Source organism: Leptosomus discolor, chromosome Z (assembly GCF_034619465.1).
Source record: "Leptosomus discolor isolate bLepDis1 chromosome Z, bLepDis1.hap2, whole genome shotgun sequence".
In the NCBI taxonomy this organism is placed as follows: domain Eukaryota; kingdom Metazoa; phylum Chordata; class Aves; order Leptosomiformes; family Leptosomidae; genus Leptosomus; species Leptosomus discolor.
The window spans coordinates 58,253,275-58,280,321 of record NC_141419.1 but is presented as its reverse complement, the minus strand read 5'-3'; the positions used below and the strand labels follow the sequence as shown (position 1 = coordinate 58,280,321).

Sequence of the window (27,047 nt, the reverse complement as noted above, 5' to 3'; positions counted from 1 at the left end):
TTTGATGAAGTTGGAAGGAGCTTAGTTTAATATCTTGTTCTCTGTGTCAGCCAAAAACCAGGCATTTGTTCTTACAGAGGGAAAGATGAAACACTGACTTCTAATTCCCTCTCATCGGAAAAATAATTTAGCAATTTAGCTACCACATCTGGGGTATAAAGGCTATGAGCAAAAAAAAAAAAAAAAAAAAAGTGTGTTTGTAACCTTAACTTACGAGCTTCCACAGCAAAACAAACCTATTTGTCTTCTTCTCCTCCTCTGTCAAGCTTATTTCATTTACCCTGCACAAATGTTTCCTCTAACTTCCTGGCCAAACTTTTTTTTTTTCTAAAGGCTTTTGGACCCTGAGCATTCCTTAATGTTTTGATCCTCTCTTTAATCAGTCCCAAGTAGCCCACCAAGAAAACTTAACTGATTCCTCACTCTTTAGTGTATTCAATGTACCTGCCAGCTTGCACTTTTACTGTAACTGCAAAAAGGTGCTAAATGTTTCTTATTAATTTCAGCTTTATACTTTCAAAGGTGAAGTTTTGTGCTTGTTATGTTAGCCTCAGCTTCATATTAACAGCTATACATCTAAGCAGCAACTCAGCTGCATAGAAGAATTGTCTCTATCTTCTGTTAGTTTTGATATGGCTGAAGCAAAGCTGCACTGAGAAAAGAGGACTGTCATTTGGTGTACAGCTTTCTTGAGGGAAACCTGGGTTCAGTATGATGATTTACAGCAGGAAGAGATATGAGGAAGGACCCTGGCCAGGAAACAGAGACCTAGAAGAGAGAGTGTGAGGAGGTCAGTTTAGGGGTTGGGCAAGAGGGATGGAGACAAGAAATGGGAGAAATCTTTGCAGCAAGAGGCAGACTGAGAAGTTGCAGGGAAATGTCCCCAGCAGTGCTGAAATGGTATGGATGAGGGATGGAAAGAAACAAGCAGGTACAAATTAACACAGGACACAGATGGAGGGTGAGGTCAAGGTCTGCTTGACGACACTGAAGAAGGCATTAAGTGGGAGGCATGATAGAGAATATGGCCCAAACAACGGAGCTGCAGTTTTGTAGGTTCATTAAACACAGCTAAACAAGCACACTTTAAGAAAACCTCTTAGACTGCCAGTTTTTGGAGTCTTTCTTGTAGTTTTTCAGAAGTCAGTACTACAAGTTTATCATAGGCCCTGAGGCTAGAGAGTCTTTCAGGCAATTACGTAACTCAGCTGTGCTGATGGAAGATACTGTCTGTGTGTACATTGTTATGACTGACACTAACTCCTGATTACAATATACAGTTCCTGGTTTGCTTTTCAGAGAAAAGAACTAGGAACAAAGTCATGAAGGACAGTATGACAGTCAGTCACCAACTTGCAGTGTTAGATGATATTTCTATACTTTTGAGACAACTGTGGAAGTTGCTACCTTAGTTAATACTTTTTTCAACCAGTGGCACATTTTGGCACCCTCAGTCAATGGTTGAGGCCTGTACTTCCTAGCTTTGCCAGATGCAAGTGCTTGATTACTGTATTGTCAACTTTGCCAATATTAACTACAAATCTTGATATCTGCAACTTTTCCTGAAGTTGCTGCTGCCTTAAACTTGAAAGAATTTCTATTTAAAGTTCCCAGGATTAGCAACTCTGTAACTATTTAAATTCACTTCAGTCAAAGATCTTGTGTCAGTCAGATCCTGGAAGATTTGGTGGTGAAGACTTTCAGAAGACGAGGAACAATTTCTGCCCCTTTGGGGCAGAATATACAAAAAAATGCATTTGTAGCTTAGTGGTATTTTATCAGCTCTAGGTGTAAGTCATCTCACCAAAGATCACAATGTTAAAATGGGGGTGTTTCAGCACAAAGAAATTTTTCTAACTTGTCATCCAGTCTGAAGGTGGAGTTTTTGGAAGCCCCCAGTTCTGTACTCCTCTGCCTAGAAACACAAGGCAATGGTTTGTATTTCACAGAGATTAACAAAGAATGACATTCATTTTTTATGCTTGCCAACAAAAACTAGTAGCTATAGAGTATCACTTAGTTCTTACTACTAGATGAGAATTTCACAGTATTTCACCCACACTGAATAAATGAGCTTACTGTTAAAAAAAGTGTATTGATCCACCTCCTTGGACCAGGGTAGATTACTCAGCATAATGTCATCAGGAGAGAAACAAACAAGAAGGTGAGTGAGGAATAAATGGCTGTTTCCCTAAAACTCTAGGCAATACTGTTTAAACATCCATTCATTTGAGTTAAAAAGGAGGTTAATTGTAGAAAGATTACTAGCAAAACAGGACTGAGAGAAACTTCATAGGTCATTGAACTCAGCCTTCTCTTTTATGGATCCTCTTTTATCCTCAAGCTATACTTGTTCCTCTTACACCACCATAGGCACTGCAGCAGGTTTTTCTCTGACTTTGCCTTGGAGGAATTACTTCATCTGTCTGTAGGAGTTCTGACAGTTTTCTCAATGTGCAGCAAAGGTGAGTAGCTTTTACAAACCTTTTCCAGATGTTGATGCTCTAGGTCACGGTGCCTTCAAATAGCTTCAGAGGCACGGTGAAGTTGAGACCAACCACCTCAGTGCCCAGATGCACAAAGACATTCAAAATGAGTGAATAGGAAGCAATTGTAATCTTCTATCAGTAATGGCTGATACAAGTCTTAGCATAATGGTGCTACATCAGAAACTGGGTGGCAGCTCTACTGTAAGGGAATAAACTGAGGGATTATGCTCTGGGAAATCAGAGTTGAGAAATTTTGAAAAAATGCTGTGTTCGAGCTCCTGTTACTGTTACTTAACCTATACCTCCTCTTTAGCTAAAAAGCTACACATGATGTCAGCCATACAAAAATATGTTTTTCCTTAATCAAAGGAGTTGCTGTCAATAGCCTATAAAAGCCCATTTTCTTTCACAGTCTGTTGTGTTCCAAAAACTCTGCTATGCCCTCTACATTATTTAATAAAATGAACATCTGAAACAAGGCATGTTTTTTGTTCATCTGTGAATGCTTTAGGTTGTCCCTTTGCTATTTGCTAAGCAAAAAGACATATGTGGAGTCATTCCTAATGTTTAAGAAAACAACGTGCAGTTCGTTGACATGTATGTGCACAATAACATTATACATGTGCGGTTGTGCAGAGAAATGGACAAGATAATTACATCCTGTGCAGCATGCTGATAAAAAAACATTAGCCCAAGAAATGAGATAACATCTGTGATAAAATCAGAAAGGCCCTGGAATAAGCCATCAGATACCTGAACTGAGGACACTTGATACAACTGTGTCAATACTGTCTTTGTTGCTTTCAGCTTTCTTTTTGCTACCTATATGAATAGAAGCTTTTTCTCTAGATGAGTAGTGATGGCTATAGTAGTTGAATTATCTGAAATTTCTTTCTTTGTATTTAGTAAAGGAATTCCTTTATAATTCTCACTCTTGAGGAAAGGGCAGAAGTTATAAAACTGGAATTTCTCTGTGAATATCAAGCGTCTCCTTTAGGAGTGGTATAATAATACTTCCCTTTTTCACAGGCAAATAGGTATTAGAATAATAGGGCTCTTATTAATTATCTGGATTAGACAAGAAGTTGCATAGTGCACATATAAAGCAGGAGAAGAAAGAAACATGATTTAAGACAAAATGCCCTTCTCTTTTCATGCATAAGGGGCTGGGACTGAGGAATTTCACAGCGTAACCCAAAACTAGATTTTATTAAATTGCTCAGACAGGAGGACTCTAGACAAATAAGGATAACACAAATTAAATGCAGAAGCAATCTGGCAGCAAATGTGACCAGACCTGCTGCTGAACTGCCAGAGTACATCACTGCTGATGCCACATACACTAAGTAGCCGGTGGGGTACCACACCCCAGTCTAATTCTGGTGCCAGGCCCAGGGCAGCATTCTGAAATAGCACCTGGCATAAACCTCTCGTGGCATTGAGACCAAAACATACTGTCTGTATCAAACTTTGCTGGAAAGAAGTATCTGCCATTCCATCTGAAGTTACACATGCTACATGCACAGCAAAGAAACAGAGTCCAAGGTTCTGCCTTTCATGAAACAGTAAGAAACTGTACGGTGCCACCAACAACGTGCCTGGCCTGCTCTTCTCTCCTTGCTGAATGGATGGTCTCATCAGCATGTTTGAGAATGGCAGCAAGGTCCAAAAGTAACTTCATTTATATACACATATGGTACTAGACTCACAGACAAGAGCATAAATTAGAAGAAAATTATTTTTTGTTCACATCAGGTGAACAGAACATAGTTAGCAATCTATTTTTCATAGCTTCAGTGTTTTAATTCTTCAGCTCTTTCCAGTCTCTACTGCATCCAGCCACACAGTCCTCCTGTCTCTCTATGGAAACGGTAAACTCAAATTTCATACTTGAAGAAAATAAGGCGCAGACATGCCAAAAACAGAGGAGGTTTGCAGCAAAACAGAACATGGCACTTTGGGCTTCTGGGTGCTGTTCTGCTTCCTCAGAGCTACAGGACCATTTTTCCTCAGGGCACAGCATCTTGGAACTCTGCACACCTGACATACATATTGGTGCAGTATGTTTCATATAATAGTATGAGCTGGGTTCTCCTTAAGACATTGGCATCAATATGACTATACTGGTTTAATCAGATTTACTTCTGAATTATGTCACTAAAAGATCAGCATTTCACCAGCTTTGAATTAGGATGTAATTTAGGTTTGACTAGCTGCAATATAAAATCCTCAGTTTTTTCCAGGCTTTAATGTAAAACCTTCAAGACTACCCTACTTTTAAAATATTTAATTATTTTTGTTTGTTTTGCTAAGTTAGATTTTTTTTTTTTTTTACTTATGTATTCAGGCTTCAGGGAAAGGTCTCTTTCTCTTTCATTAATTGCTTGAAAGGTGAGAGAACTGTTAGTGTAAATCTAGCTAGCAAAACAGCAAGAAGAGTGGGACTTGGCAACATTCAGAAAATAAGAATTGTAAGAGCGGGTCAGACAAATAAAGGGATAAACATAATATTCGTTTGCAAGAGGAACCTCTCTCTGCCTGTAAACATAGTTTCACACAACTATAATGTACCTAAACTGTGTGAAAATAATATAAAAAACTTTTTCTGAAGGCTCGCTGCTCTTTCTTAATCCTTCTGCTCATTTCACCACTAAACGCAGCAAGTTCAGTAAGCTGTGAATATTTGTCAAATAATATCCTTTAACAATGTGTTCCACCAGTTAATCGCATAGCATGTCAAACACTATCTGTGTGTGTCTCTCATGAATATGTCCCATCTCACTGAGTGTCACTTTAGTGCTGTATAATAGAATAGAGTAGAATGGTTCAGATGGAAGGGACCTACAACAATCACCTAGTCCAACTGCCAGTGAGCGTAAGTCAATCGCCTTCTTTACAACTTGTAACATTTATATTTCTGTTATACACCCTCCCACTCATCTGCCTGCCAACCTGAGTAATCCTAATCCTTATAATCTCTTCTTTTAACTGATATAGTCACCTGTGACTGTGTGATTTGTGCTGTGGGGACAGAGGGAGAGCAGCAGCCAGTCCTTCTTTGACCAGAGCAGCTCTTGCTTTCCTCCCTGCAGACGTAGAGACTTAGAGGGTTAGGGGAAAAAAAAAGGGAAATCCTCCTTAGAGCCAGTCATGAGATGATTATGAACAGCTCTGGCTGTGAGTGAGCGCTAAGAATAACCAGAGATAATACCAACAGGACCGACAGGGACTTTTGGTGCACAGAACAGGAGAGCAACGGTTTTCACTCAGAAATAGAGACATGAAAAGTTGCCAACTTGAAAGTGTTTCTCAAAAAACTACTACCTATCTGGAATAGCGTGTCTGATTTTGTGTGTCCAGTTGCCCATCCTCACCAAGATCCTTTATAAGTAGTCAGAAGAAGGAGAGCTTCTAATCTTATTTCTAAGCACAAATAAGTAAATAGGCTTCCTTACCAAGTTTTTAAAGCAGGGATGAAACTTCGTTATTATGATTAGTAACTTGGTGGACTAGGAATTTTATTTTTGCTAGACCCAGTTTCAGTAAATGGTAACGAAGGTCAGCCAAATAATTTTATCATGTTTTTAAAAAATCAGTTTTATAACAAATGTGTATCATGCTAGCTTTTGTCACTGCAGAACTGGGAGGTCATCTCAAGCAATAGCAGAACATGCTGGCCATGTTTTCATCTCATTTTTTTCAAATAAATACTTGAAGACAGTTTATGCCCTGGGAGAGGCACAAACAATTGTCCTCAGAAGTGAGGGGATATTGTATGACTATGTCAAAAGGCAGAAGAGTTCAGGCCAACAATCATAGAATCATTAGGTTGGAATAGACATTTGAGATCATGGAGCAAATCAAATTAGTATTACATTTTAATTAGATTTTCAGCTCTTAAGCAATCATTATTATTATACCATTTACTACTTACACAGATAATAACACATTTAACTTTCAGGAAAAGGCTGTGTAGGATGGTAAGGCACTATCTGACTTTCCCCTATGAGGTAGCACAGATGGCTGTTACAATGCCTTTGAAAACCATACAAATATGTGTGTTTCCAGGCAGCACCTGGAAGTATTTATTTAACTTAAAGTCGCTACACTACTATATAGTAGGAAGCCAGCTCTTCTTGAAATTTTATGGCTATAGTCTTGCCTAAACAGGCAACATCACCAGCAAATCTAGGTCTCAAACCTAGGTATCTAATAACTACCAGATGGTACAGAGCTTCTTCAGCCTACCATTTTCGGTTCAAATTCCTTTGTCACTTATTCGACATCTCCTGTATTGAAAAGCCACAAGTTTGGACTGGAAATGGTTCGTCATAATTTGCTGAAAGAAGTCAAAGCTCACAAGACTCATGTTGGGCTGGTCAGTGTCTCTAATGTTACAGAAATAATTTCTCACATGCTAGCCTCCCGTTTTCCAGAGAGATTGCTCACTTCAACAGTCGCCTTCAGAAATTTTGCTGTTGAGATGCCTGCAGGATTTTGTGTTTAATGTGAATTTAGTTACTCTTCCATTTAAGACATTTCAAAGAATTTGAGACACAGAGCCTATGTCCTGGCAGTTTCCTCCAGCCATAACAAAACAGAAAAAACCTTTGAAAATGTTCAGGATGTCCTCTTGACAAAACTTACTGCACATTAGGTCTTGTTTTGCTTTATTTGGGGCTCTGTGTGATTATTCTCCACCTGTTCTTCATTGTTTGGCTATCCATAAAAAATCTTCAGCATATTTGTTCCTTTTTGTTAATCTTTATTCTCTAAATCTGTGATTTAAATTGGCCTTGTATGCCCTTCCCTGACCTCTGAGTAGTATAGAATCTTCTGAGAGGACGTTAAATCCCAATTTTCTCTTACTGTGTCTTGGCCGGTGAAGCTCTGCTTCTACAACTGCACTCAATACAAACCTTTTTTTATTTCAGTGCATCTCACCTCCAAGGGACCTGTTGTGTCACATAAGATTCAGACAAAAGAATAAGAAGCTCTGTAACATTAAATACCATTTGAAAAAAAAAAAAAGGTTTGTGAAATAATATCTTTCTATTTATATTCTAAACACTTAATGGTAATTTTGTCATATTAGGGAAAACCTCTTATTTTTCATTACCCTTGATGGCCTATGCATGAGCTGGAAATGGAGAGCAAACTGCCTTTGCCTTTGAAATATATGCTGCTACTCACCTGGTTGTTAGTTCAAGTTTCAGATTAATTAGAGATGTAAGTTCCTGAAGTACTCCGGAAAAATAGTCTTCCCTACAGGAAGTCTTTCACTTCCTTTTTGGTGGGAAGGGCAAACGGGCTTGTAGGCAGTTCAGAGTGTTGTATTAAGGTCTCAAGTTTCCTGCAAAACTGAATTACTGAAGTCTGTTGTGTAATGCACTAATACAGTTTTAAAGTAGTCTTTCTCACATATGCCTCAACTCTGTACAACATGGAACATTGTAAGAATGTACAACACAGTTAGGCAGTGGAACAGCTGCAGTCAGACATTGGACATGACTAAAAAAGCATCATTTAGATTTACAGGTACGTAGAAATATGGCTATTCATTAATCTTTAATAAAAGTAATGCAGACAGAGACTACCTTCTTCCCTTGCCCAGACATTCCTAAAGACAAAATCATTTACTTTCTATAAAAACGTTCCTCAGTGCAGTGCCCAAACTCAGCAGACGTCTCAGTAAGTTGATTTCTTAAGAATATAATAGCCAGGAGAAAAATTACATTAATCTAAAGAGATTCAGAGATTTCTGAGGAAATTTTACCAGAGTTACCAAGCAACTGCTTTCCAGATAACCAACAAAAATTAGATGAAATTACACATAAATTATGGTAGATCACCAGAGCAAAAGGACAACTCCTTAACCAGTTAAACTGCATGTGAGACAAAACCTATTCAGCTTGCCTGCTTCAAATGGTTGCTGAAGAGAGAATTCCCTCCCTAAACTCCACTGATCAAGTAGCTATTAGCTATACAGGGAGCCCATGGCCACTTACTCAGATGTGGATGTCTACACCATAGAAACCTCTTTCCACCAGATAAATTTCCACCAAAGGAATGCACAGGGAGCGTTGCTGTGAATGAGTCAAAGCAACGCTTTTGCACAGCTTTGGTCTGGCCTGTCTCCAAGAAAAATCATCAGGTGAAGTTGTAGGAGCTGTGGTGCTTGCTATTATCCGACTATCACCATGGGATTCACCTGGCATGTTGATTTATATGCATGGATTATGGCCAATTACATCTCAGAATCACAGAATTACAGAATGTTAGGGGTTGGAAGGGACCTCCAAAGATCATCTAGTCCAACCCCCCTGCCAGAGCAGGACCACCTAGAGGAGATCACACAGGAAGGCGCCCAGGCAGGTTTTGAATGTCTCCAGAGAAGGAGACTCCACAGCCTCCCTGGGCAGCCTGTTCCAGGGCTCTGTCACCCTTACAGTGAAAAAGTTTTTCCTTATGTTAATGTGGAACCTCCTGTGCTCCAGCTTGCACCTGTTGCCCCTTGTCCTGTCATTGGACATCACCGAGAAGAGCTCGGCTCCATCCTCCTGACACTCACCCTTTACGTATTTATAAACATTGATGAGGTCACCCCTCAGTCTCCTCTTCTCCAAGCTAAAGAGACCCAGCTCCCTCAGCCTTTCATCAGAAGGGAGATGTTCCACCCCTTGAATCACCTTTGTGGCTCTGTGCTAGACTCTTTCAACCAGTTCCCTGTCCTTCTTGCACTGAGGGGCCCAGAACAGGACACACCATGCCAGATGTGGTCTCACCAGGGCAGAGTAGAGGGGGAGGAGAACCTCTCTCTACCTACTAACCGCCCCCCTTCTAATCCACCCCAGGGTGCCATTGGCCTTCTTGGCCACGAGGGCACATTGCTGGCTCATGGTCACCCTGCTGTCCACTGGGACCCCCACATCCCTTTCCCCTACACTACTCTCTAACAGCTCAGTCCCCAACCTGTACTGGTGCATGGGGTTGTTCTTTCCCAGATGCAAGACTCTACACTTGCCCTTGTTGTATTTCATTAAATTTCTCCCTGCCCAGCACTCCAGCCTCACTAGCTCTCTCTGAATGGTAGCAAGCCTTCTGGTGTGTCAGCCACTCCTCCCAGTTTGTGTCATCAGCAAACTTGCTGACAGTGCACTCTGTTCCCTCGTCCAAGTCATTGATGAATATATTGAATAGTACTGGTCCCAGTACCAACCCCTGAGGGACTCCACTAGATACAGGCCTCCAACTTGACTCTTTCCCATTGACCACAACTCTCTGACTTTCCTTCAACCAATTCACAGTCCACCTCACTACCCGATCATCCAGACCACCCTTCCTCAGATTAGCTGTGAGGAAGCTGTGGGAGACGGTGTCGAATGCTTTACTGAAATCAAGATAAACCACATCCACCGTACTACTGTCATCTATCCCCCATCTTCATAAAAGGCTATCAGGTTGGTCAAACATGACTTGCCCTTGGTGAAGCCATGTTGACTGCTCCTAATGATCCTCTTATCCTTGACATGCCTAGAGACAGCACGAAGGATAAGTTGTTCCATCACTTTTCCAGGGATGGAGGTGAGGCTGACCAGTTTGTAGTTAGTCGGGTCCTTCTTGCCCTTTTTGAAGACTAGAGTGACATTTGCTTTCTCCAGTCCTCAAGCACCTCTCCTGTTCCCCATGTCTTACCAAAGATGATGGAGAGTGATCTAGCAATGACTCCCGCCAGCTCCCTCAGCACCCGTGGGTGCATCCCATCAGGGCCCATGGATTTGTGTATGTCCAGATTGCTTAACTGATCCCTAACCCAGTCCTCATCAACCAAGTCAAACTCCTCCTTTATCCCGACTTCCTCTGGGGCCTCAGGGGTCTGGGGCTCCTGAGGACAGTCTCCAGCAGTACAGACAGAGGCAAAGGCGGCATTCAGTAACTCCGCCTTCTGTGTATCCTCTGTCACCAGGGCACCCACCTCATTCAACAGTGGGCCTACATTGCCTCTAGTGTTAGTTTAGTCTGCGATGTATTTGAAGAAGCCCTTTCTGCTGTCCTTGACCTCCCCTGCAAGGCTTAACCCCAAGGAGGTCTTAGCTTTCCTAGTTGCCTCCCTACATCCTCTGACAACAGTCTTATAGTCCTTCCAAGTGGGAGGGACTCAAGAATAAAACGAGCAAGCCTGAGAGCTCCTGGAAAGTAAAGTCATAAATATTATCCTTTTCTCAATATGTTCTTTTACCTCAGATGTTTCAAATAAGATTTATTATTTGTTTCAAGCCGTTGTTATATTAAACTTACATTTGGAGAGAGCCAAGCCCATTACCATTCAAAAGAGGACTGAACTCACTAATGTCTCTTCCAACCTAGTGATTCTATGACTCCATGATTCTGTGTATTAAGTGCAGGGAACTAAGTTCTAGTTCAAAACACTGTGTATTATTATACATTAACTCCAGTTCCAATCCAACAGTGACTTGGAGTAAAGCATCAAAATGTACAGCATTGCCAAAAAGAGCACACCCATCAAAATCACTACCTCATCAAAGCTGAGAATAAAACTTCCAGGTGAGGAGCTATAACTTTCTAAAATGCTTTTAAAAAATTGCTTGTGGTTGTCTGACCACATCTCTTAGTGCTTTGAATCCACTATGCTTAGACACTAAGGATAGGAAGATTTCCATTTCTTAAAAAATGTGCTACGCATTCACAAATATTTTCAGATCTGACCGTGACCAGCTGAGGCATTTTTAAAGGTGAGAACTCCGCTCAATTTAATACTGTAAATACTTTTAATCTAAACATCAACTCCATGATGAAAGACTTGAGACCCTTCTCATCCAAGCATGGATTTGAGCTGTTTGGGAATTCTTGCTGAAGCAGTATTTATCTCAAAAAAGGCCAATTAACCAAAATCAAAACTTTCAGAAGAGAATTAACAGCTTAAATAAAAATTTAACCAGAAATACAGGCAGAATGTAATTTTTCATGAAATGTGAAAAGGGGGGGAAGGTTGTGGGGAAGAAAAACAGCAGCAGCAGCTTGATGGCTAGAGTACATCATCAGTGTGGGAAACCCAATTTCCAGGCTTTGCTCTCCTTCACCTAGATGAAAGGTGAAATGGAATGTATCTCCTACATTTCATTTTTTGTTCCAGCTGGTAAACAACCTGGAGTAAGTCTCTGATCTGACTTAAAATTCTTGCACATGTGCAGAAAAACATAATACTGAATTTGCTTACTGTTTATCTATTTCAGGTATGGGAACCGTCAGAGCAGGGAATTCAGTCTTTGTCATATGTTTTCCTGGCTATGATCCTGACGTAGAAGTTACTGTCCGCACATCTGTGAGCTATCTTCTCTCTGTCTCTCTGCTCTTTCCCCCTCCCTCATTCCAGATCTAAGGAGTAAATAAACAAAAATGGAAAGACATTGATTTTTCACTGATGTGAAGTAGAAGGCACTTGAATCTTGGGAAGTTTAGATAGGATTTATTTACTAATTTACAGTCCACAACCCATGTAAAAATACTTGCAAAATCTATATACCAATACTGTCTGTAAAGTAAGCATTTCACGATTTTTAACTACTATATTTTCCAGTGCTGGTCTCCTGTCTACTGAGCACAGCCAAACACAAAGATGGGGATATAGGTCTGATAAGAGCACCACTTTGGAGTGCTTTTGGAGCTTTCCTTTTTTTAGAACAAATGACCTTTCTATTCAGTGTAAGGGCTGGCATAAGGGGTCCAGAGCTTCTTAGTGTGTGGCTTAAATTTTGTTTAAGTCAAATTTCCTATCTTGTTTTTTTGGGGCTACTTGAGAAACTGAGAGCTCCTGTGCCTTTCCTTCCTCAGCTGCTTTGTATATACTGTTGTTGTTGTTGTTATTGTTAGGTGGGGAGTTTTTCATAATTGCTATTCTATGTGCATTTATTAGTGGATAAGGAAAGATGTTTTATGACATTTTTCCTGCCTGGCAGGAGGATTCAGCACAAAGTAGGACTGCTAGTGAACTTAGATTCAGCAGCAGTGCCCAGATTTCTTGGCTAGAGGGCATGTTCTTGTGGTTCAGCCATGAAGTGCATCTATACCACACACTGCCACACTGGGCAGAGGGATCCGCGCCATATAAGCTACTCCAAGAAACATTAGTACAAGAAATAGAGCTCATCACATGATAAATTAACCTGCTGCTTATTCAAAACCAGCTTGGTTATGTTTAAAGCCTTTTACACTACGTTGCCATGCATATTGTGGATATTGCTATACTGACAGAGTAATATTCTATAGATGTACTTAAAACTCTGGATTCCTGTCCTGTTTTCTCTGATGACAGCATTGTATTTTCCCTTTTCGGTCAAAGGTCTTAGGAGACGCACTCAAGCATTCCCGCCCTTAAATAAGTCTCTTTTAGCCTTCTTCCTCTTGAAAAGTATATTTCCTTGAATATTTACGCTCATCACTGAAGTACTTTGAAAATCAGTATGTTTGGGCTGGCTTCAGGAAGAGGGACATTGTCAAATACAAGCCCTACCACTACATGACATTATTAAATGTAGCTATCGTTTCTTTATTCAGTTATGCTTTTGGGAACTATTTATGTATTGAATTTCACCAGACATCATCCAATTTCTCTAATATGGTACATCATCATGCAAATGAAGATTCATTTAAAGTTAAATGCTAGCAAGAGCAAGATAGGCTTTCTGTAAAAAAAAAAAAAAAAAGAAAAAAGGTCTATATCCACTAAATGTCTGAGAAGTCTGCAATACTTACAAACACATCCACAATTGATTAGGTAGGCTGATATGTGGATTTCTCATGAGGCATTGCTTGGAAGGCAAAATTAACCTACAGCAGTGCATGCTATTCAAGCTTGAGAAGCAGCAGCCTTGAAGAAAATGAAAATGTTTTCAGATTGTAGCCTGAACACTTTATCAGCAACACGAGTCCTTACTAACCTCATTTCACTGCTTTTAATAAAGTAGTCACATCACACCGAAGTATGTTCTGCTTCGATGCTATCCCGTGGCCCAACACCTAAGAAGGCTGAAAGATCTCTCAGGCTGTTGGGCTGCTGTGGTTGACCTCGCATTTTTATCTCACAGAACACAGCTATGCAGAAGTTCAAATCACTGACAAAACACGAAGTCTTTTCAGCCCCTGCTATAAAACCGCTGAAAAGCCTCACAGATTGCTTTGAGAAAGACCAGAACGATTTCCGTCCTACCTCCACAACACAATGTCTTTTGCCTCTTTACACACGTAGTGTGTATGCAAATGCTTTTTCCCCTAGGAGAGAGAAGTGTGATAATGCATTGATAAAAGTTTTTCAATGCCTGATGACATATAAGGACTCAAATGAAACAGAAGTTCCAGAGGCAAGATTGATTTAAACTTTTGGTTATGTCTCCAAATGAATAGATGTCATAATTATTGGTCCTATAAGAACAGGCAATGTGTGTAAGGGATACATGAAACACCACCCCACTATATAATATCCCTACACTTTTCCAAATTAGACCTGCTACTACAAGCAGTAAAATCAGTTTTACTTTAATTTCAGTGACTAACAAGGGGTTAGTTTGAAATTGCACTATCTAACCAAGAAGCCTTTGGTGCTACTGAAGAAATTGTGTACCACAGTAATATTTACTACAGTAATAATTAGCATACAGGGAAGTCTTGAAAATATTTGTAGGCTAAGGCATACCTGGTAAATGTTTTCCTAATCTGACGTTTAAAATAGTCATAAAATCTGCTCCCAAAGCCTTGAGTGACCAGAGCGATGGGAGGAAGTGAGGTGTGGCATATCTGGATCACAGCTTTAAAACAGAGAGCACCTTAGATGATTGTATTTATTACACAGACTAAAGAGTAGATATTCAACCTTCTTTTTTTTTTTTAAAGAAATCACTCAGATAACCTAGAAATACTGTAATTATTAAGAAATCATCTACATCAAATGCTAAAACACTGAGGATCAATCACATTTTAGGGCACAGCATATACCTTCAAAGGTAATTTTTTCTACCTAACTAGTTTCATTTTGTTAGCAATATCATGGACATATGCACACAACATCTAGTTATCTTTTAGCATGAAATAAACCTAATTTGGAAAAAAATCCTTGTAGTGTCTCTACTGTGTAGTGTATTAGTCACCCTATCTTTTACAGATTAAGCTCTTTGGCATTATAGGAGAAATCATCTGCTACATACTGGCATCAAGAAAAAGCAGATTCATAAACTCTGCCCTTAATCTCTTTTTCAGTTTTCTTCCAATTAGAAACAATCTTTCGCTGATACTCTAATTAATACTTACACATTAAAATATTAGGCATTATAGCAGAAATCATCTGTTATATTCTTGCATAAAGCAAAACTAGGTTTGTAAGCCCTTGCCCTTAATCTTTCTTTCAATTTTCTTCCATTTAAAACCAATCTTTCCCCAATACTCTAATTAATGCAAATGATATTCATGATTAGTTAGTATTATGCTAATCTGAGCCCCAAATTTACCTAAATCTACATGGTGTTGTCTGAGTACCAGATTGCTTTGGGTTCCTAAGTAAAATTACATTAGCCTGCCAGCTGTACAAAACACCATGATAGAGTAGAAATCCAAGCAAATCATCAAGATTACATTAGTTTTGTTTCTTAATGAACAACTGTTTGCATTAGGGATTACAGACAAATTATGGTTTTCCTCTCTGTACCCAGGCAGCCAGGCAGCATCTGTTGAGAAGTTTCATTTTTTTTCCTGACTATCCCTAAATAGATTGAAGAGAGCTAAGGCAGAGAGACGGGTCTAATATTTCACATAACTGAATTTTTTCCATTACAAAGCAATCACCACTCTGAGGCTCACTGCTAACCTCGAATTTCTCTCTTCCACTGCTGCCTGGAATGCAAGAGAAACCTGAGTGGTCTGTTTAGAGAGGTATTGGTCACGCAGCTTCTCCTCTCCTCCTGCAGAAGCAGATTACATACCTGAGAGCCATACCTGCTTGCCGTTACACTTCAAACCAATTTCCAAAACCATGCTGTTGCAACTCCCACCACTGCTCTGATATAAACAGTGTGCCACCAAAAAGCATCAAGTGTGGAAAACAGAGCATCAGGCTTATCCTTCATAGTCTGTGTTAACAGCGCACGCAGAGAAACTGAGCTATGCAAAGTTAGGCGATAATGAACACAGTACCACCAAGGCTGCCAATCTCTAAAGTGTAACAGTGAAGCACAGTTTTTGTGTACATACGCAATTTAGCAGCCTGTTCAAGTTTGTCCCTGTTTCATGTCAAACTGCTGTAACGTGCTTGTTATTATGTTCTGCTTGATTTAATTATGCTCCTAGTGTACAGGTTTACTCATTCTTCCGTGCACTAATCTCGTCTCCAGAACTCACACTGTGACAGCTCATTATTGTTGGCAAAAATGTAGGACGCTGATAGGAAAAGAAAGGCTCTGATACATTCATCATTGTGTATCGAGACCTCCTGATTACAAGATACAAGTAACGAGTTAATTGTGGATCAATCTGTAGAGTGCAGGACAGTAAAGGGTGGTAAATCACCATTCGTGTCTTGAACGACAACACCAAGGAGCAGCAAAATAATTCAGGACGATTTCTTCCCTTGTGTCAAACTCCGTGCTAATATTACAACTACCTTTTGGCCTATCCAGAGTATGAGATGTACACAAATGTGCATCGAAGGGCACTGCCACGGTTGTGGAATTTATTGAGAAACCCTACCTGAATATTCTCCCTGACACAATCTCCATTTCACATCCTTCAACTAGTCAGTTTAAATAGTTTTAATTAAACATAAGAAGCAAAAAAAAAAAAAAAAAAAAAAATTAACTGGCAGATAACTTTTGTATTTATAGCCAAGAACGCATATTCCAGATTTTCTTCTGTACTCTTTCCAAGTTTCTTACTGCAGAAGATCACTCTAAATCTGATTTTATATGTTGACAAAAGGAAACAAATCTAAAAATATCTGCATATGAAGTCTACAACAAATGTTGCTAAGGCTATCATGTTAAAAACTCATTTGAGAGTTTAAGGATAAGTCTGAGTGACTTCCAAAATGCTTTGGAAAAATATTTATTAGGGTACCTTTTTCTGAAACAGGTGAGCTGCAGTTCTGTCTTCATGGGGTCTTATTAAATGCGGGTGTTTATATTGGAGTAAGGTGAAATCAGGCCTTCTACTTGGGAAGTTGCCTAAGAGCTAATACAGATGAGTGTTTTCCCCTCCATGCTTGTCACATTTGGTGCTTCTGTATGGACTTCTTTTTGCTGTTGACAATATATACAGAAAATTAATATAGTCACTGAAATTAGTCAAGGAGGGGACAATCACATTAGATACCAGGAAACTTCTAATTACACACTGGTATCATTTGAGATACAGAGATTTACAAATACTGTATTAAAAATACCAGACATTATACCATGTAAATGAAATTACTCACTCCAAGAAAAAATAAGATGTTTCAGAGTTTATTTCTGCTGTAGTAAGACACATCGATAAGGCCATTAGATGGACTGAAAATCTGAATGGTTATACGCTACCCAGTGTAGACATTCTGTCAGTTAAGGATACATCAATTTGCTTATTGATTTGTGAAACACTACAATTATATCCTTTGTCACTTGTCAGTGAGATATCTTGAGATAATCCTAGTAGCACAATGGAAAACACATCGAGATGAAGTGGTCTGAAGATCACTGTGCTGCATTAACTTTGGGTAAGAGTTTTTTAGTAATTCAGGGCTGATGTGTCGTTGCTATTAACAAATTCACATTGTTCCTATGTTAGGTTTTTGCACCAATTATCTGGGCAGCAGTGTTAACTGTAATGTAATTTACCTGAGCAAGAATAAAAGGACTACTTCTCCCTTCTCTCTAACAAATACTCCTTATCTAAGGTGGTCTCAGCCTTAGATGAAACTCATAATGTTTTCCCTTCTGGTATAATTTCAAAGTTCATTACTAATTTGGTTGAAAAGAACAGATTTTTATAACAAGTCACAACATGAAATCGGAGTCAGACTCATCACTGACAGGATTAAAGTGAAAAGCACACTGGCATCATGGTGCTACTGGTAAGAATCAACTGAAATGGCTACTTAAGACTTTAATAATAATTTAAATTAAGAAAATGGCTGAATTCAGATTCTGCCTCATGAGTCCTCACTTGCTAATTATCAGTACCAAGGACAGAAAATTCATGGGCTTTAGGAATGCGCTATACCCCTGTAAAGCTGGAGTTCAAGCACATGTGTAAGGAGAAGCCAGTGCTGCTGCTGCTGCATCTGCCACGGGTGCTGGGCAGATAGATGTCAGCCTTCAGCTCAGATCCATTTAATACCTTCTTCTAATGCTGGGCCCATGAAAATGCACTCAAAGATAAATTTGATTGGCGGGCTAAATAACTTCACAATATATTTATGCATACTTACGTAGGCTGTACTCTGTTTTCTTGGTGTGACAGGGCTGTAAACTGCTGTTAAAGCCAGAGATAAGACTGTTCTCTGAGAGCAATGGCTGACAAAATAAGAACCCACACCATTACTGCGGGTAGCAGAGAAAGAAACAAACAAACACCACCACCATCTCCCCCAGTATCCTCAAATATGCAACCGAGAAATCCTTGATTCACAAACACATGTTCAGGAACAATATTGTGGCTGGGAAGCTGAGACAGAAAGCTCTTTTTAAAAAACACCAGCATAACTACAGAGATGTCGTGACAAATAAAAACCTCATCAGCTTTCCAGAGTGGTGCAATAAATCTCAGTGTTTTCTGAAACTACATTAACTTTTACTTTGAGGTAGCACAGTGATGCCTACTTACATGGAATCAGCATAGTTAGTTATTTCCAGAGAAACTCTTGTAGAATATCCTTTTGTGGTTAACAGGTAATTTTAAAGGTGTTATAAAAGAAGAGCTCTTCAAAACCAAAAAAAAAGATAGATAGAACAAACACGAGTCTGCCAGGGCAAATGGAATATGACTGGTTAAATAGGACAACTTGGCAGTGCCACAATATGAAGAGGAAGCATTTCAAATATTAAACTGGTTTAGTTTAAAAGCCCAGTATTAAAGCATTCAGTTTGATCTCCTATTCGTTTTTAAGGGGAGCATATCTGCTATATTGTATCCACAATTCTCAAGACCAATAGGTTTTGGTAACAGCTCTCTTTTACAGATTGCTTGCCCTAAATGAAAAACCACATTAATTTATTGGATCAAATTCATTACATGTAAGAAATCAACAGTCTTTGTTACATGGAAGAAACCAAAACCCTTATGTCACATTTTCTTGCATGTTGGGAAAATTTACATCTAGTCTAACCTCTCTGTGCACAGTCTTTCCTTGACTCACAAAGAATTCAGTTCACTTCCACTGGAGGGTAATATTCTTTGAGATTCCCTGAGAAGCGAATCATCATTTAAAAAGATGCTACACAGAAAATCCCTCCCATCAATATTTAATATCTTTGAGAAACTGACATATCACAGTGACAATTTGAGATTTGACATTTGACATTGAACCTCTGCTTAACAAAATAGATCTTATAATTGCATATGCATGCTAGTCCAAGGACAGAATTCAAACATTTTCCTGACATTGCAAGGTACAAGACCTGTTAAAATACTTGTTTGTGAGATTTTGTGTAGAATTCTGAACACCTGCAGTAAATTTTTTAAGACATGTAATGGTATCACTGTATAATTGCACAGAGTGGTAAAGTTGTTAGTAGCAGTTGATAAAGAAGACAAAAGTTACTTCCTAATCATATTTGGTTTACAGGTTTGAAAGACCTGATGTCATTTGTTCTCAATGCAGTTTTTACTTCTTTAAACTGCCTTTGTCGTGATGCTATAATCTGAGACACATTATGTCAATTGTAGCTAATACCTAACCACCTCTTATTTCTAGCAAGTACTGAGAGTGACTTTCTCACCTTTTTTCACTAGTAGCTTCTATGTCTAATTAAAATTGTAAAAAGAAATTGGAGAAACCTTCACCCATCTGTCTTTATTTTAGGTCCTCCATTTTTTTACTGATGGTGCTTTCTTCAAGATTGTAAATCTAATGTCTTACACTAGCAGCCCGAAAATATATCTTAAAGAGTTTCCAGTTTTGACAGCATTTTCAATATATCAGTATCAGAACACAGAAAACTCAGCTTTATTTCTTCAGAATTCCCACTGAACAATCATCAGATAACATCAGAGACTGATTACCATAAAGTCCAGCTAGAAAATGACCCTTTTTTGCATAATAATAATAAAAAAAAAATCTGGAGAAAAGAAAACAGGTATCTGGAAAAAACAGGGAATTGAAAGAACAGACTGATAACTTCAGAATAGAAAAAGCAACTTTATTATGAGTTGCATAATTTCTATAGGTCTTAGAGAAGATCTGGCTACAGCAAGGTGCCATAGCTTGTGTGGTACATGTATTTCCTCAATCAGAGCACATGTTCAGATAAGTTACAAAGGAAAACTGTTATTGAACAGGTACATGAAACACCAGTGTTAAAATTACAGCTTGAATACCACAGCTGTATAAATTACAGACACATCATATAAAGTATAACTGCATTTTACATGTTGTAGAAGCATGCTTTAGAATTAAATAGTCACTTTTCCCTGATTTCAGTGAACTTTGGGTCATGCCTTAAGCCAACACAGTGCACACATATTTAGACATGCAGTCACATGCACACATGCACACAAATACATGTTTATGATAATGTTGATATGCAGCTTTCTTCATAAGAAAACTGTTAACAGTGGCAGAACGAGAAGACAAAAAGAGGCATTGTCAGACTCCCAGTGTGGATCTCTTGCTGGATGCAATACGAAGAACAAGTAAACAAAAGTTTTTTTCCCTCAGAAGGTGCTGCAACTGCTGAACACCTCACAGTAGCAAACCTAGAAATACACAGCTAACACGCAATGGACTGAGGGGAAAAGACACAAAGGGATTAGAAAAATATGTGCTTGTGAAAAAGCACAAATATCTTTTTATTGGTTAAAAGGACATATTTTTGAAAAATCAGCAATGAAGAAGTCTTAAACATGAAAAAAGCACCTTCATTCTACACTAGTGTATACTGTTAGCATTTAAATTCCCTGCTACTTCTAGGTTTTTCCTTGATGAAGGAAGATAATTCCCCTGTTCTGAAGTAAAAAAAAAAAAAAAAAAAAAAAAAAAAAATTAGAAACGAATGTGCATTTAAGTTTTACAGTTCTCCAGATAGATCTTTCTGATTTTAAACAATCTAATTCTGAGACATACTAAGTGTACATAGTAGCTAATCATTCAGAATAACCATTAAATAGTTACTAAAGGACCTTGTAGTATGTTATGTACACTGTTTGCATCTTGTGTAAATAAGGAAAACTGAGTAACAGCTTACAAATATAACCTTGAGCTAACCCTTCCTTTTACCCACTCCTCCCCCTGAAATTTACAGAATTAAGGTATTGTGTTCTGGGTCCATGAATAAGCACAGCATGTTCAATATGTCCACAGTTATACTGACATTTGTTTCTAAATCATTTAATTAAAAGTCATTATTGAGAACAAAGGATTCATTAACAAGCTGTACATCTGAACAACTGATGGAGTTGTGTTATGAATACCATTTTAATTCAAATTAGAAAACTGCACAGATGTGCTGCTGCAAAATATTGACATACTGCAACTCCCCTGGAATGTGATTAACATTTGTGTTAAACCAAGAAGTACATTAAAACCTGGATTTACTAATAAATTTAGGACTGGAATAATTCTTTTAACGCTGAGATGTAGCATCTAAATTGCTATAATTTTTACTCCATTTGGGATTAGATGTCCTGTTAATACAGCTTTAATACTATTGAAATCTCTCTTTTTAAGAATATTTGTTTCTGAAAGCAAAAATATAGAGAAAAGGAGAAAAGTGAGAAACTTTATATTGACAAACTCTTTGTTCCAAGATTTTGTTACGATGTTTTTGATCGTAAAATCAAGCCATTAAGCAAAAGGAAATGTGCAGTATTTGCAACAAATCGGAACTTCCTAGTTGTCTCTGGATTGTTCTTTACACAAACCTGTGATTTCAATACTTTATTCCAACAGATTTGAATAGACAGACTATTTTTCATTCTGTATCTCTACTGCACATGCATGTACATATGTGCACAAAAATAGGGTTTTGAGATTAGGAACAAGGGACTTTTATACAGATCTGCATGCAAGCGATAGGACAACCAGAAGCGTACATTCAGACTTTGGCACAGAGTTAACAAAATAGCTTTCAACAGGTGCATGAGATGTAAATACTTGGAAAACTTTCCCACAAGAAAAACCTGGTAACCTAATAACAATGCTGCAAAGTTTTGAAAATAGCTACTTAGATTTGAATTTTTAAAGTTGTACAGTGATGAATTTTTAAATCTGTAAAGTCAATCACAAAACACAATATGACTGTAATCCCAAACTAGCCCTTTGCCATTAATGAAGAGACAATAAAAAACACCTGGTGTTTCTATGGGTATCATCCTCTCTATCACCCTCATCATCATTCCTCCTTACTTTATAAATAGAGATTTTTCAGTTAAAAAGTTCTAGAGTATTTGCCAGCTGTACTGAAGAGTACTTGATATGTAGTCTCTCTCTCTTCACTGGATGTGTTCTTTCCCTCACCACAAAGTTAAATGCAAAGACAGTAAGACAACACGCAACTAAGTTGGTCACATTAGAACCATCTAAAAGATGGAGATAATCAGTTAACAATTCTCCATATATTTATTTACTTTATTTATTTTTATATAATACTGTTATTTAATATAGTAAAAGTTTACTTTTGTTTGCACTTGGTTGTTTATTGTATTCTCAGTAAAACTTTCACCCTCACATTTTAGTAAATATGTCCATATTCAAGAGAACACAGATGGAGAGAGTGCGCAATTTATGTTTGTTTGGGTTTTCCCTATCAAATGAATTTGTTATTATTGTAGCTAAATGAAAGAATCTGAATGAAATAAACAGTAAGATAGGAAACAATAGAGTAGTACTGCAATACCATAGGCGGATAACACAGACTTTGCTTACTGAACACTCATTCCACTTAATTTAAAGAGAAAGACATAATGCTGTTTTCTAAAGAATAGTTTCACTGTAATTACTTTTCAAAAAAAAAAAATATTAAAAGAAGCCATTATTTTAGGAATATCCAAACTAAATTTGATATTGAACACCCATGCTGCAAATAATTATAAAGTTGATAGCTTATCTAGAATGAAAACCCACAAAGTTTTGTAATGATTCCTGTCAGCCTTTGTTAATGAACTTTTTTATAACTATGAGTAACCATCTTAATACACTATTTCCTGTTCCCCACAAGGCATTTGCAATTCAATATTTACAATCATTCAGGAAAAGCAGAAGCAGAAAACTAAAGAAAATCTGCTTTTCTTATTTTTTCACTCAAAAGTCTTAAGGTGTTACTTATAGTGCATATTCCTGATAGGACTTTACAATAAATAATTACACAATAAACTCTGTGTTAATATTTTGTATACTATGGCATTGAAGCATAAGCGACTTGTTTGAGAGAAAACAATTCAGTTGTACATGGGTTCACCTTAGATTCTACGACTGCAAATTTATAAATCAGAAATACAATGCATAACAGGACGCACAGATAAAATGCCATTTGATTTTTACTGATACTTAACAGTCAAGCATTTTTTTAAACTCCCTTTCTAAAGTAGGTATGAAATACACACTCTTGACAGTGAACATTTATATTACCTGTATTTTACAGATTACCATTCCAGATAAAATACTGCATGGAGTGAGAGTATTGATTTTCTTCTCCCTTTGGAAGCAATACCAGCTTACTGAAAGCTACCCTTAGAGAAACTTTCATTAAACTTAAGACATGCTTCTTAAAAAACCCAAGCCTTTGTACATACGATATTAAGGAAACCTGCTATGCAAACATTTCATAATGCCAATGTCTAAACATCTGTCAGTCACTTTAACAGCTATTTTAAATAATGTACACACTTACAATAAAGAAGTCTGATAAAAAATTTTAACAGGAATCTAAACATAATACTACACAGTATAACTCCCAGCACAAAAGTAGGCTCACAAAACAGCTTTTTATCATTTGCTTTCCTCCTCTGTTCTTTTTAAAGTTACGTGAATGTTCACACCCCAGTAGTTCTACAAGTAGCAAAGACAGAAAAAAGTCTCCTTCCCTGTATACAAAAAGTACAGAAACAAGCACAAGTAGCAAACATAATTTAAATTAAATACTCCCTTCAGGTATGATACCCTCACTGAAGGCACGTATCAACATCCACCTTTGGAAAGATAATGAAGTCCTTGCAAAGCAGTGTAGGAAGGCAGTTATAATCGGAAAGCTGCCTTCTGTCCAGACACTGGGATGTGCTATCCACTGGTGCTCCCCAGACCCATTGCCCAAGAATAAAGTGCCTATTGTCTCAGCACTGTACTCATTGTGAAAAAGCAGCCCATGCAGTAAGCATAATAATTATCCAGACAAACAAGCAAAAGGCAATCGATGAAGGAATGAAAAGGGTAAAAATACACGACCAGACAAAGCAACCCAAGAATGAAATTAATATTCATAATGGAATGCTAGCCAGCAGAAGGTCCCTCTCATAGCATGGCTATAGCATAGAAGAGACCATGGTCCCCACGCAACAAAATCAGTATATGTAGAAAACTTCATGTAGCTCTGCTGAGAAGAAAAGCTTTTCGTTCCCAAAACACTTGCTCCCAGACCCACTGTTTTGATTAAATAAAGTTTTAGGCTCCTTTGCCCAGCAACATGAAAAAAGTTGTCTCTCAGGGTCCACCCTTCCCTGAGCTCTGTAAGGGTTTTTTTTTCCACCTCCCCGCTTCCATTTGCAGCTGTATAAATATGAACAAAAAAGCCGTGCTCGTCCAAACAAAGAAAAAATGGACTGAATATGCATATCCTCATTAACTAAATTTAATTATGACAAGCGGCATATTAATCAGTAGTTGCTCCAGTTACTGCATTCATTGGAAGGGAGGAGGACTGCAAATTAACGGGAAGCGTGGGAGACAATCGCATACTGATTAGGAGGCTGCTCACAACATGATACAATACACTTTCTAAATAATTATTCAGAGGAAACAGAATAAAGAGGCAGATTGCTCTGTTTTTAAGACCAACTCAAGGACAATTAGTCAAGAGCATGATGACAAGGCTGTCTTCTTTTTTCCCGTGACTGCTTCCACGTCCACATTCTCACACCAACTAGCTTGGCAAGCAATGTAAAATTTGCATTTCACAGTAAAAAAAAAAAAAAAAAAAAAAAAAAAAAAAGAAGAAGAGAGCGAGAGGAAGAATAAGAAAAAGGAGAAAGAAAAATCCCATGCTGTCCCCTCTGCTGTTTTAAAAAGAAGGCCCACGCCACTACAATAGCAGAGAAACCCTATCTAGCTGACTGTGATGTTTAGGAGCTCTGCAGAGTCACTGAGCTGGAGCTGGAAACTTTGCACACTCTGAACTTCGTAGCACGTGCATTGCAACAGTGAAGGAGGAGTTCAGAAAGAAAAAAAAAAAAAAACAACAAACTTCCAGGGAGAGGAAAAAACGGTTATCACACCAACTTACCATCCACCAGGTCCTGGCTGACATGTCATAGCATAGCTGCCATTTTATGGAGCTGTCCGATGCATTCCCTGCCATTACGCTGTCAGCAACCTTCATCAGATGCAGCTCAATGGAAGATAAGACACCTAATCAAGAAAACATCAGCAGTGGCTTGCTGGGCTACATGTAGGCCAATCCTTATCACACTGCATCATGGGAAAAGCTCCTTTATTAGCAAGAACTCCAACCTCACTGATATAAAGACAAGGATCAGGTTTTTTTCTCTTTTTTTTTTTTCTTTTTGTCTGAAGGGATTGGTGAAACTAGCCAGCATTCTTTGTATATCATGTGTACACCAGTTTAGTATCTCGCAAGTGGGTGGCTAGCTGTATTGCTGGGCTACGCAGACTGAAGTTTATTTGCATTTTTCTTGGTTGTATACTGTTCAACACAATTCGTGGTCAGCTCTGAGCCTAAGAAAGGAGGGGGAAGAAACTGCTCTGAATTAGTATCTCCCCCAACAAGGACCAACTATTTTCACCGACACGGTGGGGGCCTGGTTCAGATGTCATGAGCTCACACGCATGTGCACACACACCTACACACTCGCACACACACACATATGCGTGCACAGGCGGGCGCCCTGGGGAACACACAGGTAGCAGCTGCAGCTGGATGCAGCAGGGGTTGCCAAAGGCTACAAACTCTATTCTCACACTGGACATATGGAAACAGTTTAACTCTTTGCAATCAGCCTTTAACAAGGAATCGGAAGGCTGGTAAGTCAGCACGAGGAGCAGGGAGGGAGTGAGGTTAGGATTTCAGTGCCACAGACTTTTCCCCCCTCCCTTCTCATGGATGCTCATGATCTCCTCTGCTTTGGATGATCTAGCTGGGAAGGGGGAGGCGAGGGGGCGGGGAACTATTTCAATCACAGCTCCCTCCTGCTCCACAGCTTCGGGTCATCTGCCTGTTGTACCTACCGCCAACAGGGAGAGAAGGCATTCTTCCTGCAAGGTTTTCCATGTAACGGAAAATTTGCGATTCCCTGAAGGAAGGGCTGGCTTAGAAGAAAAAAATAACTCTGACTTTATTTTAAGCTGTGGAAAAGGAAAAGTATGTATATAAGCACATAGAGGAAATCAATAAACCCTGGCTCGCATTAAAAGGGATATACAGAAAGAATAGGATTTGCTAGTCCTGGCTGAAGTGCTCAACATCAGTTTTACTGCTGTATTGCAGATTCTGTATGAGCTTTAGCTACAAGTCCCTCTTTAGCAAAAACTCCCCCACATTTCAGAAACTGTCTCCTTAAAATTATTACATTAAAATAATAACTGTAAACAAGATGTTCAGCATCTCTCTATTGATCATGTTCGCAGTTTATGATCTTCCACATTTTGCTCTGTGGTTTATACTTGAAAAGTCTTTGCAATTGACAGGCTCCTTACACCTATTTGCCATGAGCTGCAAGTAAGAATCCGGGACTAATGGCATACGGAGGTCCCACACTATGGCACACACAGCCCCCACCAGGACTCCTCATTGCTGTATCTCTTCTTTCCCATGCATGTGTCTTCCTCTTTTTCCACCCTCTAGTCTCTTCCCCTTCCAGGAAGATCACCTCCAGAGTTAATCACTCACACAGCTGAGAGCATTCTGTAGCTACAGCCACAGCAGTGCAACACTCCTACTGATGAATGGGGGCACCCATGCATGCACCCCATTGCTGTGGGATGGGCAGTATGTTTGTCTGGCAGAGACCTACTGCCTTCACCTAACTGTCAGAGCTGGCATCCATGGCCCATTTGATTAGGTCCTGAAACAGTGGCAGCAGCTGGAGAAATTACTCTCTGAGCAAGTCCAGAGCTCTGGCAACAGAACAGTTCTG

General features: G+C 38.8%; 1 protein-coding gene across 3 annotated transcripts in view; it reads right to left on the bottom strand.

Moving 5' to 3' along the window:
• The window catches only part of NFIB (nuclear factor I B), a 273,057-nt gene extending 247,784 nt beyond the window's left edge, over positions 1 to 25,273 (bottom strand). For all 3 annotated transcript variants that reach the window (XM_086480258.1, XM_086480260.1, XM_086480263.1), the window contains exon 1: positions 25,178 to 25,273. In XM_086480258.1, the coding sequence (XP_086336384.1) occupies positions 25,178 to 25,273 (96 nt within the window). The remainder of the gene's footprint in view (positions 1 to 25,177) is intronic.
• Positions 25,274 to 27,047: the final 1,774 nt, after the last annotated feature.